At 53.7% G+C, this 14,620-nt stretch overlaps 1 protein-coding gene across 6 annotated transcripts in view; it reads left to right on the top strand.

Moving 5' to 3' along the window:
- Positions 1 to 1,030: 1,030 nt before the first annotated feature.
- The window catches only part of Sulf2 (sulfatase 2), an 81,564-nt gene continuing 67,974 nt past the window's right edge, over positions 1,031 to 14,620 (top strand). Inside the window, exon 1 of one of the 6 annotated variants that reach the window (XM_021157065.2) lies at positions 1,031 to 1,206. Coding sequence is in view for 1 of the 6 variants with exons in the window: in XM_029473492.1 (XP_029329352.1) it covers positions 1,204 to 1,210 (7 nt within the window). In the remaining 5 variants the exon portion in view is untranslated. Of the gene's footprint in view, positions 1,211 to 1,284; positions 1,763 to 1,878; positions 2,039 to 2,276; positions 2,372 to 14,620 lie in introns of those variants that run through there. The other 5 variants (XM_029473492.1, XM_021157066.2, XM_021157067.2 and 2 more) reach the window with 5 other exon arrangements.

The following is a 14,620-nucleotide window of genomic DNA, read 5'->3' as shown; positions in this document are numbered from 1 at the left end:
TTTCTACCTGTTTTATTGGTTTATTTTCTGAGATTTTCCCTTTCATTTTGTTTTGTTTTGCTTTGTTTTGTTTTGTTTTAATAGGGTCTCCAGGAGCTCCAAATGGTCTTAATCACCCTGTGTAGATAAGGGTGACCTTGAATTATTTATTTTCCTGCCTTTACCTCCCAAGAGCTGGGATTGCAGGTGCGCACCACCACTGTACATTTGATGTTTGTTTGTGTGTTTGTGCTTTCTAATGAAGTTCTCAGAATCTCAATGATGGGAGCCCTCAGCCCCATGCATCCAATGAACAGTGCTGCAGGGGCCCAGCCCCTTCTCATGCAGCACTGAGACTGGAATGCCTGGGGGGTGGTGGGTGGGGATCATGAAAGCGAATAACCAAGCCTAACATCCTGTATCCAACCGGGACTCTACTCTGGCCAAAGGTGGGGCTTGCCCCTGGCTTAGGAAAGCAAGTTCAGGGTTAGTACAACGACTGTATGGGCGGAGTCGAGAACCCCCCACGCAGTCAAGACAATCCGCTTGAATTTTAGATAAACTGCGAGGACGTGATTTTAGTGCATCTCCATGGGTGCCCTGTTATTTTTACTACATGAATTTGACAAACGCTATCCATCAGGAAACTAGAAAAACCCCACCAGGGGAAGGAGGATCTTGAAAATAAGCGCAGCCTGGGGGTTCAGATATAACTCCGGAGCTCAGCTTCTTGGGTTCTGATCCTGATCCAACTATCTGACCTTGGGCCAATAACTTAACGGCTCTGTCTTGATTTAAGTATCTATAAATGGATGAACATCGTGGAAGACTTTCAAGGGTTAAGTTTCCATCTGAGGCCGCCCCGTGCTACCGCAGGGTCGATAGCGCCCTAGCACATCAGCTGTACTTTCTGAAGCTACTGGTGGGCTCTGTGAGGCTCTTCATCCACCCTTGGCAGCCAGGGCTCCCTCAAGCCTCTGGTGGCTTCGGGGACGGCAGAAACCGCGCAGACAGCACCACCTGGAGTCAGAGTTCTCCCTTTACCAAGGGAACCGGCCTCCCCTTTCTTTCCCATTCCCGGCCCATGTCTGGGCAACGCTTCTGCTTTCGCTTGAGCTCAACTTAATTTCTCAGAGAGCTTCGGAGACGCGTGGGAAGGTCCCAGGCGCGTGGGCAGTTCCTCCCGCGATCTAGCTTGGGGATCGGCCCGAGCCGGCGTCTCCAATGGCAAGTGTGTGCGTGTGTGTTTAGAGGCGAGCGCGGGGCTTTCAGCAAAGGCTGCCGGGTGTTTGCAAACCAGGGCGAGCCCCTGTGAAAGCGGATAAAAGAAAACATTTATTAACGTGTCATTACGAGGGGCAGCGCCGGGCCGGGGCTGTCGCACGCCTCAGGGAACACTTGGCTCCTCGCTGCTGGGAGGGAGGAGGACGAAAAAGCGGAAAGAGGCTGGATTCTCTGCGCGCCAGCCGGGGGGCCTGATCCATGGCCCTCGCGACTTCGCGCCGGTGTCTGGTGGACTAAGAGATGCGCCCCCGGTCCGAGTGGCACACACGCGCGCACACACGCACGCGCGGTCCCGGCTCGCCAGCAGCTCCCTGCTCAGCGCACATCAGCCTCAACTCCGCGCCCAGGGCGAGCGGGAGCGGGTGCCGGTGAGTGCGCCCCGGGCCCGCGAGGGTGCGCGCTCGGCGGCGGGAGCGCGGCCGGCCACCGGCTCGGCAGGCAGCAGGCCGGGAGCCGCCCGGACTTCGGGCCGGGGCGCGGGGCGGCCGCGGCAGTGGAGGTGAGGAGCGATGGCTGAATCGCCCGGTCCCCGGCGGGGCGGGAGGCGGCCGGGTCCTTGGTCCTGGGTCCTGGCGCGCGCAGAGGCCGGGGCGGGCGGGGCGGAGCAGAAGCCGGGATGCCGCGGCGGCGGCTGGAGCAGCGGCAAGGCAGAGTCCCCTACGCCCCGCGGCCCGGCCCGGCTGCGGCAGAGAAGCGGTGAGGCCGCGGGGGCCGAGCGGTGAGTGGGGCGCGGGGCCGGGCCCGGATCACAGATTCCAGGGCGAGCACGGTTCAGGTGAGCCCAGCCGGTCCCCGCTGCCCGGCTCCGGGAGGGTGGCACCCGGAGGTTTAGGCACCGGCCGGCCTCAGTGGGGCTGACCGATTTGACCCCATCTGTAAGGCTGGGCGGCTAGGGGAGGACTTCCCGCGCCCCGGTGATTCCCGGGGAAGGGCGCGTGGACCCGCGGGCTGCAGTAGCATGGCCCGGTTGACCCCTTGAGGTTTAGATCCAGAGGGCCAGCTAAAAGCCAGACCACGTGTGGCTTGTCCGGGCAGGACCCGAGCAAGCAGGGACTAGGAACTCGCCGAACGGAGGACAAATGAAACCATAAAACTTCTCCCGCGCCAGGTCAGAACCCATCGCCCTGCAGACCTGCGTCCGCCGCGGGCTCCGGAAGCCCGGAGGGGACGCTGCAGCGGGGACTGCGACTTCGTTTAGAGAGTAGTAGTTCATTCATTCATTCGACAAGCATTTGTGGCGCTCTGAGTGTACCAGGCACGGAGTGTCACCCAGGGAAGCGCGGATGGCAGTGTTAGTCCCTGCGAGGGCGGCTGGTGGCGAGAGGAGGCTCTAAGTGGGCAGATGGAAGGAGCCACCCGCGGGGCCATGGGTCTGCTTAGTGGCCTCTGCCTGGAGGGGACCCTGAGAGCCTTGTCTCCCTACACAGAAGGACGCTCTGCACAGAGCGTGGCTGTGGTGACCCCCGCCTTCCCCCTCCCCCTCCCCACTTCCTGAAAGTTCTGATTGGCCCCACCCCTCCAGGACTGGCTCTCCTGCAGCTTGTTTTAATCACTTTTTGAGTTAAAAGTCAATATTTAATTAACCAAGTAATTACATTCAGCTTACGTTTGAATCTGGGTATTTGCTCTGTCTGTGGGGACGCCCGCCCTCTCCCCCTTTCCATCTGTCCTTGCCTCTTTCCCACGGTACACCCCCAGGCTACTCTGGAGGTGACAGAGAGCAGGTGATGTTGGCTTTCCCTGGGGACACCCTGGATTTTGTTCACCTTGCAGTTCGTGTGACCGGGTCCAGCTCCTTGCCCAAAGGGGATCAACTGAGATACAACCATTGATTAAAAGGGGTGGGAGTTCCCTAAAGACCCCTCCCCCCAAGATTCTCCACCCAGCCTGGCTGGTCCCCAGGGAAATCAAAACAACCTGTTTCTATGTGGTTTAGTGTTGAAATCAGCAGTTTATTGAGGATGGTGTTAGTTTGGCCAATGGCATGTTGAACCCGCTGTCCCTGCCCTGGCTGAGGGTAGCGTGGCTTTGGACTTTGTGTAACCCTCTTGAGGGTTTTTTATTTGAATTTACAACACTTTCTGAAACCTTAATAGCATGTTAGGTTTTCAGACTTAAGGTTTGCTAACTCAAGACTGGCCCCGAGGGAGTAACTCCAGGCACCCTTGTACAGAATGCCTGCGTGTGACCTCCTGTCCCACATGGGCTTCATTCAAGGACCCCATCCCACAGACAGTTTCACACTTGATGTTCCAAATGCCCTTTCACTTGGGAATCACCTCTCTGTAGTCTGGGTTTGGTGCTGGGTTTGATGGCTTTTGGCCCCTGGGTATGTGGGGGATTGTCACGCAGCCATTATCTTTTCTTAGACTATGCCCTCTCTGAAGACCTGAGGCCCTTCCTGCCTTTCTGACCAGTTCAAAGAAGGTTCCCCTTCACCTCAAAGATAAGAGGCAGGAAGTGTTTGAGCCCGGCCCTTAGACATAATAGTCACGTGTCCACACAAAATCTGTGGTACATTCCTCACGCTCCAGGTCCACTCTGAACCACGGGGTTGCCCTTTCGCCAGGTGCTTGTTTTTTAAATGCAGGGGACTAGAAGCCTGACAAGTGAGATAGTAAAACTATTTACGTTAGTAGCCTGTCTGAATCCTTTCCCTTCCCCAAGAATGGGTAGCAGTGGGGCGGTGCCCTGGTTTGTATTGTGTGTTGTTGTTATTGCTGTTTTCTCTGGCTTTTTGGGTTTTTGTTTGTTTGTTTGTTTTTGGTTTGGGGTTTTTTGTCTGTTTGGTTGGTTGGTTGGTTGGTTGGTTTTGGTTTTGGTTTTGGCTCTTTTTCCCCCTTCTACTTTCCCAGGGTTTCATCTCCTCTCCTGGTGTATATGTGAAGGTTCTTTCAAATGTGGCCAATGAAAACCATGCAAAAAAAAAAATGATTTTTAGCTCTTAAAAAGCACAGGGAATGACATAGGACATTGTAGGAGTGAGACCCTCTTGTGGCTGCTGGTGGACTGGCCTCAGAGCATGTACCAGGGACTTAGTTTCAGACTGGGCTCTGTGTGTCAGTGGACAGGAAAGTGAGCCTCTCCATAATGACCATAGCAGGCCAGGACAATCTGGCTATGGCCAGCCCCAGGGGCTGGCCTGGTGGGGACCCCGGCAGATGCCCATGCTCCAGCCGGCTTCAAGGCGCTATCTAATTGGGAGATCATTAAGATCATTATAATTAATTGGCATCCTGATAAATGGCGTGATTGCCTAATTGGGGTGGTTGCTAGGGAACTAGACCTCACTTGGAGCCTAGAGGGGAAGAGGCAGTGGCTGGCTGCAGTTGGGCGCTGGGGTTACAGACCCTGCAGCTCATGGGCGGGAAGCCAGGACTGTATCACCCACATCTGCTGGCAGCTGCTGAGTGTAGTTGTAGATGGAATGTGGGCTAGGGGTGTTTTCTTAGAAGGGCTGCAATCAGGACCCTTTCTTGCAAGCCATTGAAAGAGACGCTCTGAAATCACAGAGAGGCAAAGGAAAAATGCCCGACGCCTCGCACAGGGCCCCAAATCCTAAGACAGCCCTGGCATCGTGCACCACTGGCTCAGGGACTCAGCATTTGTCACAGACGCCATTCTTCCATCTCCGCTCTGCCCTCTGCCTCACTCTGTGCCTTCCTCAGAACTAAAGCTGCAGTCTCTGGCAGCCCCAGGCTGGGTGTTTAAGACAGCCGGTCTGTCTGGCCACCTGCCCAGTAATGACATGGGGGCGTGTGACTCAACCGTTTTGTGCCTCTGTGTTCTCATCCAACAAGTGCTGGGGATAAGTCCCCACTCCTTCCCCGAGTCTGGGGGCCAGAGTGAGATCATCAGCACAAGTGCTTAGCATCTGCCCCAGGTAAACCTGGACCACAGGGCCGCTGCTCTCTCACCCCTGTGGTCACAGCCCAAGAGCAGAAGCAAGCCTCTTTGCAGTGACAGTCCCTAAGCCCCCAGATGCCCTCCCATGAGACCACTGACCAGTGCACTGGCTGAGGTAGTAAGTTACACACGCCCTCTGACTATGGTCTGAATGAGAAGAGAGGACCCCTTGGTCCCACAAGTGTGACAAATAAGCATGGCCATTTGGGGAGCAAGGAGCCACCTGTATGGGCAGCCAATGGTCAGAAGGGCCTGTCAGCACCCTGGCTGAGGTGAGAACTCCAGGGACATTACCGCCTTCCCCTTCCCATGGGGTCTTTGGGAACCAGAGCCTATCTTAGCTGCTTCAGTGGATAAAGCTGCAGCCTGGCTTTGATCCAGGCCTTTCTGGGGGCTGAGTTTAACCTGGCCCTCTACCATGAAAATCATCGTGAAGTGTTTGTTTAAAAAATGTAAAGTCCTACAGAGAGAGCAGGCACCCTGCATATATATGTTCACATCAGCAAAAGGCTTGGAAAGAGGGCCTTGTCTACTACTGGCAATGGCAGTAGGGAATGGTACCCTAGATGAGAACAGGGATAGAGAGGTACCAAAATGCACCCTCGCCTTGAGCATGACAACCTTCTTGGTATTGTGAAGGTCCTATTATTACTCGATCCCACATAGGGCCAATACCACAAGGGGTCAAGTTCCCCATGGGCCCTAGTATCTCATGGGTCCCAGTACCACAAGGATCCCAGTACTCCATGGGTCCCAGTACAGCACAGATCAGATTACCTCTTGTTACTAGTAAATACCTGACAAGAGCCAGGTGCTGCCTAGCCCACCAGAGACACAAGAGACACAAGAGCCTGGGCCACCAGAGACACAAGGCCCCCAAGAGCAAGCAATGAATGGGGCCATAGTCAAGGCAGTTCATAACAGGCTTCAAAAAAAAAAAAAAACAGTAATAAAATGCAAGACACCTTCACCAGTGCAAAGCACGGTGAGGTATCTTCAGGGAGGTGGTCCAGAGAGGCCTCCCTGAAGAAGAGATCTCTGAGCCATGATCTGAAGTGTAAGAAAGAGGCTGGTCTTGGGGAAAAGATGAGGAAAGAACACTTGAGGTGGTGAGAAAGCAGCCTATGCAAAGGCCCTGGGGTAGAGAACACAGGTTGTTCAGGAACCAGAAGCCCAGTGGGAGTAGGGAACCATGAGTGAGTGGTGGAGACAAAGACAGAAGTGTGACATTCAGACTTTAGATTTTAAATGACATGGACAATCAAAGGAGGCTGTCAGACAGGAAGGAGCGAGCCCATCTGTGTTTCAGAAAACCTCGGCTCACACGATCAATAGGTTTGATGCTAAGTGGGGAGACAATGCCCAGAGCCATCAGGACCGTGGGGGTCTCAGAACAGTCAGGGGACAAAATCATAATGATGGTTTGGGTTGGAGAGAAATTTGGGGTGTGGAGCCAACAGGACTTGAGCGGGTCCAGGGTTCAGAATAGGAAAAAGCCATTGATTCTCAAACAAGGGTGCTCTTGCTGGCAAGGGGACATGCAGTGTTGGTGGAGACAATTTTGAGTGTCACAAACATGGCACCGATGGGTGGAGACCATCCGTGCCTCTCACCATCTTCCCCTGCGAGGGAGGGCCACACCCAAAGAGTGACCAGAGTGCTGAATGCAATGGCTGGTGGCCTGGGACAGGGTGGTTCCTAAGCACTGTGAGGAGGGAGCAGGAGGAAAGGCTAAGGGAGGACTGAGCCTGGTGGTTCTCGAGGCCCCCGATGCCTCGTGTGTCCTGGATGTGCGAGTCTGTAGCCTGCTGAGGCTGAAGGCCTGAACTTGGGAGCTGTTGTGCTTCCCAGTTATTTTAAGCCATGTGGCTGGACATGCTTACAAGAGAGAGCTCATATTGTATTGAGCTGACTCAATTGACTCCTCAACTCCTGGGTGATTGGCAGATAGAAATCCCCACTGTGGTAGAGGAAACAGGGTGGGGGTTGCAGGGGGTGGGGAGGGGGCATCTCCACCCTGACAGGTAGTACAATGTCCTGGTGTGGTCCCCTGTCCCCAGGGCCTGTCACATACCTATTCGGTGAATATTTTTAGACACCCTACTCACTCTCCTCTCTGTTCCTGGGAGCACTAGAACATGCTGGCTGAGCTTTCCATGACTGACTCCTCAACTCCTGGGTGACTGGCAGACAGAAATCCCCACTGTGGTAGAGGAAACAGGGTGGGGGTTGCAGGGGGTGGGGAGGGGGCATCTCCACCCTGACAGGTAGTACAATGCCTCCTGAGTAGAGCAGCCTTCTAAGCCTCCTCTGCAGCCGAGTCTAGCACTTTGCTAGATTCTCACAGACCAGTGTTTTACATCTCTAGTCTCAATAGGATTGCAAAACACACATAGACCCCGTGGCAGGGGCACCAGACTCATAGCTAGCTGTCTGTTGTGAAAGACATGGCCCCCTGCTTTACCCACTGGGCCCCACTGGAGACAGCCCTCCATTCCAGCCCAGACTCGAATCCTTAAGCTAAGCACGCCTGTGGGGCCTCGGGGTAGGGGAAGCTGAGGCCATAAGCTGGGGGACCTCAAGCAGGGACATAAGATGTGTTTGGCCAGGTGGGCGCCAGATGTGTCTGGGAAGTACGTTGCTGACAGCTCTTCTTGTGGGCCCATGGCTGGAACCCTAGCAGGAGTCTGACCCACCTTGGTAGCCAGAGAGGTGGGGATCTGTGCAAATAGCCCAGGGAGGGAATCTGTGCTTGGTGAGCCCTGCCTAACTGCGGGCTCTAGAGACCCGGCATGCTGTCTGGAGACTTCTAAGGCCAGCTGCTAAGTTGGATGTCTCAGAGAACAGGGAAGCCGACCAAGGTCGTTACGATAGCTCAGAGTCTAATCACCATGCTTTCTTTACTTATAGTAAAATGGAATTCTTGGCTTAGCGATCTGGGCAATTGAAGTTTCTATTTCCCAACACAACAAGACATTCCAAGTAGTGGAGAGAGAGCCCAAGTCTTATCTTTTGGAAACATCTTGGAATGATGTTTTCAGTTGTCTGCTATCCACTGTCCCTCTGTCCTTCTTACTGTGTCTTTGACCTTCTTGTTGTCTCTTTGTTGTTGTAGCTGCCACAGAGGCAGTCATCAACCACCCCCCCCCCCTCAAAGTAGGATATAGGTCAGAACTTTTTTTCTCTCTCTTATTTTCCAAAGAACAAAATCCTTCTGAAGCGCGCCCTGCCGCAGGCTTTGCTCTGTGCCTCCTTGGCCCCTGGCTGGGTGTTGTACTGGATTCTAAACCAAACGCCAGGAAGGAGGGAAGGATAAGCGGGTTTTGCCGATAGTCTTAGCGCAATGCTTTCCAAACCAACAGATCAAACACCTTCGGGTTTTAGCAAGTGCTTTGAGGGGAGGTTTACCTGGAAGGGACTCACAGATAACTTATCTGCACCGTCATCAGTGAAATACCCCGATTAGGAATGAAAGGGAAAACTAAGGCAGAGTGGCTTATAATTAAACACAGTAAGCACACTGCAGCCCAGCACCTGGGCGGGGCACCTGGGCGGGGCACCTGGGAGAGACTGGCAAAGGTGCCCTCATTGTGCCAAGGGGCACAACTCTGCAGGCAGTGCAGGTGGATATTTGGCCAACATGACCATAAACATTTTCTAGCAGCTGAGGAGACTATACTGGGTGGATAGCCCACATGCCAAGAAGCCAGGACCAGGACCTTAACTGGAATTCCCCAACACCTATTGTAAAGAAAGACCCAAAGTGTGGCTGTGGCACCCACAATCCCAGCACAATGGAGGCAGAATCAGGAGGACCCCTAAAGCTTGCTGGCCAGATAGTCTAGGTGAATTGTTGAGCTCAAAACAAAACAAAACCAAGGTCGAAGACAACAGCTGCTGTCAGCCTCTGGTCTCTATGCTCACAAACACGCACACATATGCCGTGTACCCATAAGACAATGGCAATTTTATAAAATACTGAACAAATGGCCAAATTTCCCAAGTGAAGTGACTCTTGCTCTTCTTCCCTTAGGTTGTCTGGGTGTAGGGTAAAACCATTCCACGGTGATCTTCTTCATGGGTAACAGTCCTTTTCTTGGCTCTTAAAGCTGTCAGCAGCTTTCTCCTCTGCAGCAAGGTCCAGCAGAAGTTAGGAAATCATACTGGAACAGCAGAAGTTAGGAAATCATGCCGGAACTCCAGCCTCCTGGACACTTGTGATCCCAGTACTCCGGAGGCTAAGGCAGGAAATCATACATAGGGAGTTTGAAGCCAGTCTGGGCTACATGAGATTCTGTCCCCCAAAATCAAAATGGGCCTCCCCTCAGCACTGCAGTGGGTCATATGGTGCCTCAGATGTCCTCACACAGTCGTCGTCCTCCCCCCCCCACCCCCCACCCCCGTCTTGCTATGTAGTGCAGGCTGACCTGGAACTCTCAATCCTCCTGCCTTTCTGTCAGCCTCCCAAGTGCTAGAATTACATGCATATTTCAAAAGTTAGAGTTTCAGATAGAGACAGTGTGTGTGCCCTGACAGGCCACCTGAGTGCCTCTTGACTTAGCCAAGGGCTGCGCCTGAGTCCGGCTGCCTCTGTTCTTGCCCTGCCTGGTTAGTTTTCCCACAGTAGAGCCGGCCTCTGCAGAAAACAAAGCCAGAGGGGGGTGGCGAGCAGTGGCCTTGTAGTAGGCCTAGGGGGAGCAGTGGCCCTGTATCAGGTCCAGGGGGAGCAGTGGCCTTGTATCAGGCCCATTTCTCCAATCACAAGGCCCACACAGATGTCAGCACCCTGCGATGACACGCTTTCAGGGACGACACACTACACACATGCCTGTAGTGATACTGAAATCTTACACCTGTCAGTAGCACACACCTGTAATCCCAGCACTCTGGGTGTGGGGGCAGTGGGATCATGGGTTCAAGGTCATCCTTGGCTACATAGCAAGCTTGAGACTTAGCCTGAGCTACATAAGACCCTATTTCAATACTGGTGCTGCTGCTGCTGCTGCTGCTACTACTACTACTACGACTAATAATAATAATAATAATAATAATAATAATAATAATAATAAAATCTGCCCTGTATTTGTTGCTTGGCATTTAGTCATCCCCCAAATCTTTAAAAATAGGAAGTTGGTCGTGTCTGTCTAGTAAGGGGTAAACTGAGTTACGATGTGGAAAGCTTCAGTGGGGTTGTTCATTCAGCTCCGTCATCTTCCCACGTCCATTGCTAGGCTTTGAGGTGTGTGGTGGAGGTGGCAGCAGCTCTCTTGTGTTCTGACAATTCGTGGGCTGCCAGTGGGTTGCTTTGAGTGACCCCAGTGCTGGTCACAGGCATTGTTTCCTCAGCCGGGCTGACTCCCATGTTTCTGTGTGGCCTGAGCAGCCACATGGCAGCCCGAGTAGTCTAGCTTCAGGAGGGGCAGAAATGAGAAATGCCGAGTCTAAGCCTTACACTGGTCCTGCGTCACACTGGCCATTTTCTCTAGGTCAGGAGAGGTTGAAGAACTGCATCATTTCCTGGGGTGGAGGCTGCACACGGGTGGGGCTGCCCGGCAGAGTCTGAGGAAGTAACAACTCACCTGTCCCAATGCTTGCCCCAGGAACTGGATTCGTCTGGGGGGGGCACTGGGATTCGTCAGGGGTCTGTAGGAGAGCTGGGCTTGGGAGAGCACAGGACACAGTCTGGAAGTCTGGGGGGTCTTTGAGCAGGAGTTGCTAGCGGCCTTTTGGAGTGTGGAATGAGGGCCACCGAGAGACCATTCACCCCTGTTGGGGCCCTTGCTCTGAGCACTATCTGGGAGGCCTGAGCTCAGGAAGAGTCTCATTGGCTAGCTCTGGTCACATGGTCACCCTTGATAGGAGAGAATATCCTCTATGAGGTAAACTGAGTTACTGTTTTCCAAAGAAGGAAGGGGAGGTGGGTACTTCTCGGGCAGGAGAAATGAGAAATCTGCGTGTGCGGCCCTTACCAAGATGGAGCGGCTGTCATCTCAAAGGATGGAGTTTTTTGGTTTGGTTTGTTTGTTTGTTTGTTGTTTTTCAAGACCAGGTTTCTCTGTGTAGCCCTGGCTGTCCTGTAGACCAGGCTGTCCTTGAACTCAGAAATCCGCCTGCCTCTGCCTCCCAAGTGCTGGGATTAAAGGCGTGCGCCACCACCGCCCGGCCAGGATAGAGTTTTTAAAGGCCGGCAGCGACAGACCCTGTAGTGAGGTACTGGGCAGAGTCAAGTTCCCTCATCCAGCTGTTCCTCAGTGCTCTTGTCTGGAAAATGAAGATGACCTGTGTCGGTCCTCCCGGCACCCCAGGTGCCGGACACACCCCATCCCAGCCTTGCCTGGACCTGGGTTTCTCGGTTTCCTTTCTTGCAGCCCCAGGATGTGCCTACTTAAGGACGCTCAGGCTGATGCCTGGTGCTCTGCAGTAGCACTGCCCTGGCTCGTAAGGTCCACGGCCTCCCTTCAGATATTTACTAACACATGAGGCACACAGGGCAGGAAGTGGGGCCCACATGTTCTCTATCCAGTCCATATATAGCTGGGTAATTGGTCAAAGGGACATCAGACATCATTCCCACCTGTGTGTCCCAGTCTCTGGAAGGACCAGAGCACTGGGTTGTTAATATTGTCTCGGGATGGAGGGATGGCACGCTCAGCCAGTCATCAGGCAGAAGAAGAAATGACTGGGCTATTAATCCCAGTAGTCAAAATGCCCTAGTGTTCCTGGATGGCCTTCCTGAAAAACAACAACATCCACAGCCAGAAACCCCCCCCCACGCTGTGTGTAGGGCACCCGTGGGGCACGGGAAGTGTGGGGCTGAGCGATGGGGCGAGAGAGGCTGGGACGGTCAGTCCCCACTGCACACCAGCCCGCAATTAGGCGTGAATAACGACTCTGTTCAAGTTGGGCTTTATTGCTTTTGGCTCCAGGCCTTTTACAGAAATAACTGTAACTCCTGCCAAGGAAGCCTCTGTCCTCAGCTGAGAGGAAAGAACAAAGAACAGAGGTGGGAATGTCTGCATCTGATTCTAGTTCCCCGAAACACCCAGGAAGGGCAGCAGGCGTGGCTGCCCACAGGCATGGGCTACGGTACAGCTGTGTCCACTCGCAGCCGTGCCAGCCAAGCGACTCCCGCGTGCTTCCGCCATCCAAGCTCTCTGGGCTTACTCCGATTACGGGGCCTTTGTGTTTATTAGCATTCCCGTGTGGTGTGGGTGGGGGAACGGGTGCCACGGCACGCATGCAGAAGTCAGGTGACAACTTTGTGGAGTTGGTTCTCCTACCTTCGTGTGTGTTCCAGTGTCAGAGTCCAGGTTCACTGCCTTTTGTAGTGAGTGCCTTTGCCACTGAGACATCCCGCCGGCCCTTTCATGCGCCTTTCCTTTTCTCTGCTTAGAAGGCATTTCACGAGCATTGCCTGCCTAGGATACCCAAGGCCTGAGGGTTAGTCCCCAGCAACGGGAAAGGAGGGAGGGAGGGAGGGTGTCAGTCAGCGTTTCAGTTCTAACCAGCTTCTCACTGACCTTTTGAGTCTCAGCTCAATGTCACTTCCTCCCAGAGGCCTCCTCTGATTGACTCTGGCATTGCCCCCTGACAGATTCCTTCAGAGCTCTCAGAAGAGTCTGAAACTCTTCAGTAGCTCATTCTATTGTTCTCGCCAGAGCACCAGTGTCTGGAGCCAGCCCTTCCTCATAGTCCCTGAAGCACCCACACACAGTGGCTAGCGCACACACAGTAGGTGCTCAGGAAAGACCTGGTGGCCTGGAAGATTTCCTCACAGCTCTCCAGCCAAGCTGCAGAGGGGCTTCACTGTCTGTGGGCTTAGAATGGACTGGATTCCCTGTGGCCTGTCTCCCAGATCTAGTTCTTTGTCCTTTTTAACACTTGATTTTTAATTGCTCGTGTGGATATGGGGGTTGTATATGTGAAGGCAGTGCCTGCAGAGGCATTGGGTCCCTCGTAAGCTGCCCAATACAGGTTGCTGGGAACTGAACTCAAGTCTTCTGGGAGAGTAGTGTGTGCTCTAAACCACTGAGCCATCTCTCTACCCTAGGTCCTTCGTCTGTATCCAGGTCCCGGACTACAGACAAAGGCTACTGCAAACAGGTATCTTTTTCCAAAAATGACCAGACAGTCCTGAAAGCTCTTGCATGGCAAGTCTTCCTAAGGCCGCCACCCCAGGTTATATCCCACCCTGTGTGAGATTTTCTGAGCATCTAGACTCTTACAAACGAGGAGGGGAGCTGGCAACAAAAACCATGGAAAGAAATTAATGTTTTCTTGAACTTCAGATCTGAAAGCTATTTCTGTCTTTCCCAGACCTGGCTAGGAAGGTTTGTTGTCGGGAAAGGCTGGCAAGACAGCCTGGCATCCTAGCATACCTATGGCAGAGGCAGGTAGGTCACCGCTGAGTGTACAGAGGAGATTCCAGACCAGACAGGACCAGACAGTGAGACCCTTCCTCCTCTAAAAAAACAGAAACAAGCTCTAGGGGTGCAGCCTGATTGGCTGAGCCCTGCCCAGCATGCACAGAGCCCTGAGGTCCATCTCCAGCACTGCATAAGCACAGTGTGGTGGTGTGGGGGGGTGGTGTGTGGCTATAATCCTATCGCTCAGGAGGTGGGAACTGGATGGTCGGAAGTTCAAGGTCACCTTTGGTGAGTTCAAGGCCAGCCTGGGATATGCGAGACTTTACCCTTAACTCACACCTGATCCCAACTCCTTCTTGCCCTCTGGATCCTGTTTATCACAGCTTTCACCCTACTGAGTCATACAAGAAATTAGAGATAGTTAGGGACCTTCAGGTTACCCAGACTTCCTTGGGCTCTGAGGAAGCTCTGGAATGGGCATGGGGCCAGCTTATATCCCAATAGACAGGTGGCTCTCACTGCCCAGCAGGGCAGGGACACTGAGGTGACGGCCTATGAGCCATCACACTGTGTGTGTTTGAGAAGTGCCACGGAGCCTGGTGTGTCCATCTATACTGTGTCCTCTAGACTCTCCATGGAGAGGTGAGGCTCATGTCCTCTGCCCTCAGACTAGCTCGGCTACATCACACATATCCAGAGAATGAAGGGCAAGAGTGTAAAGCCATTGAAGGGAACCGGCAGCTCCCTTGTTGCTGGGCACCCAGCTTTGGAACCCTCTCTTGGCCGCACCCCGAGTCCACCAGAAATGGGCCGCACGCAAGCTTGCTCAGCAGTCAGCAGATAACCCAAGTCACAGCTCTGGAGCCTTGCCAGCCATGGCTACAAACAGCAGAGAGCAGCCGTTCTTCCTGAGTCTGACGAAAATAAGTGAGCTTGACTCACGGCCCAGAAGGCTCGGTGGAGAAACTAACCTTAAAAAAGAGAGAACAAGAGCCGGGCGTGGTGGCGCACGCCTTTAATCCCAGCACTCGGGAGGCAGAGGCAGGCGGATTTCTGAGTTCGAGGCCAGCCTGGTCTACAAAGTG

This window comes from Mus caroli, chromosome 2, assembly GCF_900094665.2.
Source record: "Mus caroli chromosome 2, CAROLI_EIJ_v1.1, whole genome shotgun sequence".
NCBI lineage: Eukaryota > Metazoa > Chordata > Mammalia > Rodentia > Muridae > Mus > Mus caroli.
Note: the sequence above shows the minus strand (reverse complement) of the source record. Positions and strands in the feature narration are given on the sequence as shown.